Genomic DNA, 2161 nt, shown 5'->3' on the forward strand with positions numbered 1-2161 from the left:
ACAGCAGTGTGTGTGTGTGCGTGTTCTCACAGCAGTGTGTGTGTGCGTGTTCTCACAGCAGTGTGTGTGTGCGTGTTCTCACAGCAGTGTGTGTGTGTTCTCACAGCAGTGTGTGTGTGTTCTCACAGCAGTGTGTGTGCGCGTTCTCACAGCAGTGTGCGTGTGCGTGTGTGTGTGTGTGTAGTCAGGTGACAGCTGTGGGAGCCAGCCTTCTCCTACTGTGTGGGTCCTGGGGATCAAGCTTAGCTTCAGACTTAGCAGCAGCTGCATGTTACTGTTGAGCCAACTTGCTGAACTGTCCTCAGGCTTTTCTCAGACGTGTTCATATTTAAGTTTTGGCTTTCCAAAGAAAATGAAACACAGGCGTGTGTGTGTGTGTGTGTGTGTGTGTGTGTGTGTGTGGTTTTGTTTGTATCTTTACTTTTTTCTTCGGTGGCTCATCTTTTTGTACCCAGTACTAGCTCAGATAACTTCCTTAGCAAAAATTAAGATGTCCATATGCGCTCTGTATCTGGACTGCCAAACGCTACCATATGTGTCGTAGAGCCTGGATATTTAGGTAATTTTAGATAATGGCTTTCAGAGAGTTGATTAACTTATATGAATCCATTAAACACAAATGAATTCACTAAAATGAATCCATTGGACTGAATTCAGCAAAATGAATCCATTAAACATAGAAGTACTGCCAAAGTCTCAGACTGAATTCAACCTGACTTTGATTCGTTTCCTTTCTTTCTTTCTTTTGTTTTTTGCTTTTTTTTTTTCTAAGACAAGGTCTCTCTGTGTAGCCCTGGCTGTCTTGGAATCTGCTCTGGATACCAGGCTGGCCTTGAACTCACGGAGATCCACCTGTCCGCCTCCGAGTGCTGGGGTGACAAGCGAGCCCCACCCTGCTTGGTTTCTCTGCTGCTCTGATGAGACACCATGGCCATGGCACCTGAGGGGAGGAAGGATTTATTTGGGGCTGACATTTCCAGAGGGCTAGAAATCAATTGTTGTCATGACGGGAGCATGACACCTGGCAGGTGTGCGCTGGAGCAGCAGCTGGGCACACATGGCTGTGCTCACAAGCAGAAGGTGGAGGCTGTTGGAACCTAAGCCTGCCCACAGTGACAGACTTCCTCCCATAAGGCTACTCCTAGTATTCCTCCCCAAGCAGCCAGGAGTGGGACCAAGAAATGCCTGAAACTTGTTGAGGGGACGTCTCATTCAAACCACTCTGCTTGGCCCCGGTGTTTATAACAGTAGAGAGTAACTATGTGATGCGTCTTTTGTTTTTAAGTTCGTAGTTGTTACCTCGCGGTAGGAGGACACGGACCTCTTCCCAGTCTCATGTTTCTTGCTTTGCATACAGGTTTCACGGTTCATCCTGGCGGCCGATGGAGTCTCGAGGTGGGCCAGGTGTATGTCGTCACAGTTGATGTGTTTGATAAAAGCAGCACAAGGGTTCATATTTCAGACGTGAGTCTCTCTTTGGTTTTTGCTCTATTTTTGCTCCCTGTCTGAGATAGGATCTCACATAGGCCACATTGGACTTTTAGCTAGCTATGTAGAAGACAATGACTTTGAACTCCTGACCTTTCTGCATCTACTCAGGAGAGTGCTAGGATTACAGTGTGTGCCCATGTCCAGTTTCATGTGCTTCTAGGCTTCGAATCCAGGGCCTCGAGTACACATGATAAGCACTCTCCCAGCTGAGCCACACCACAGCCCTCTCTTATTTTCTTAGGTCCTCTGTGGACAGCTCCTGGCATGGGCCATCTGAGTGGGAGAACGCCATCTTTCTTCCTTTGCTCTGAATCTTTACCTTTGTAAATGCAAGTCATTAGTTGTGATTATTATTATTACCATTAACTAGTGCTGTCCTTTGGGAATGCTAACCTGGAAATCATAATATGGTCGGGATTACAGGCAGGAGCTGAAGAGCCCAGTAACAGCTGGGGACAAGCCTCTCTCTGCACGCCATACTTCTGTTTCCTGCCCAGGACTGACAGGGATGAGAGTCAGGCACTATGCATCATGAATACCATCTTAAATCACACTTTTCTGACAGACTTCCCATGAGGGAAAGCAAAAGTTGTTTTTTTTTTTTTGTTTTTTTGGTTTTTTTTTGTTTTTGTTTTTTGTTTTTTTTTGGTTTTTTGAGACAGGGTTTCTC

General features: G+C 46.1%; 1 protein-coding gene across 1 annotated transcript in view; it reads left to right on the top strand.

Moving 5' to 3' along the window:
* Nup210l (nucleoporin 210 like) overlaps window positions 1–2161 on the top strand; it is a 109083-nt gene that overhangs the window by 25889 nt on the left and 81033 nt on the right. The window contains exons 9-10 of the mRNA XM_005367309.3: window positions 491–559; window positions 1358–1464. Of these exons, the coding sequence (XP_005367366.1) occupies window positions 491–559; window positions 1358–1464 (176 nt within the window). The remainder of the gene's footprint in view (window positions 1–490; window positions 560–1357; window positions 1465–2161) is intronic.

The sequence above is a fragment of the Microtus ochrogaster genome, unplaced genomic scaffold (assembly GCF_000317375.1).
Source record: "Microtus ochrogaster isolate Prairie Vole_2 unplaced genomic scaffold, MicOch1.0 UNK16, whole genome shotgun sequence".
In the NCBI taxonomy this organism is placed as follows: domain Eukaryota; kingdom Metazoa; phylum Chordata; class Mammalia; order Rodentia; family Cricetidae; genus Microtus; species Microtus ochrogaster.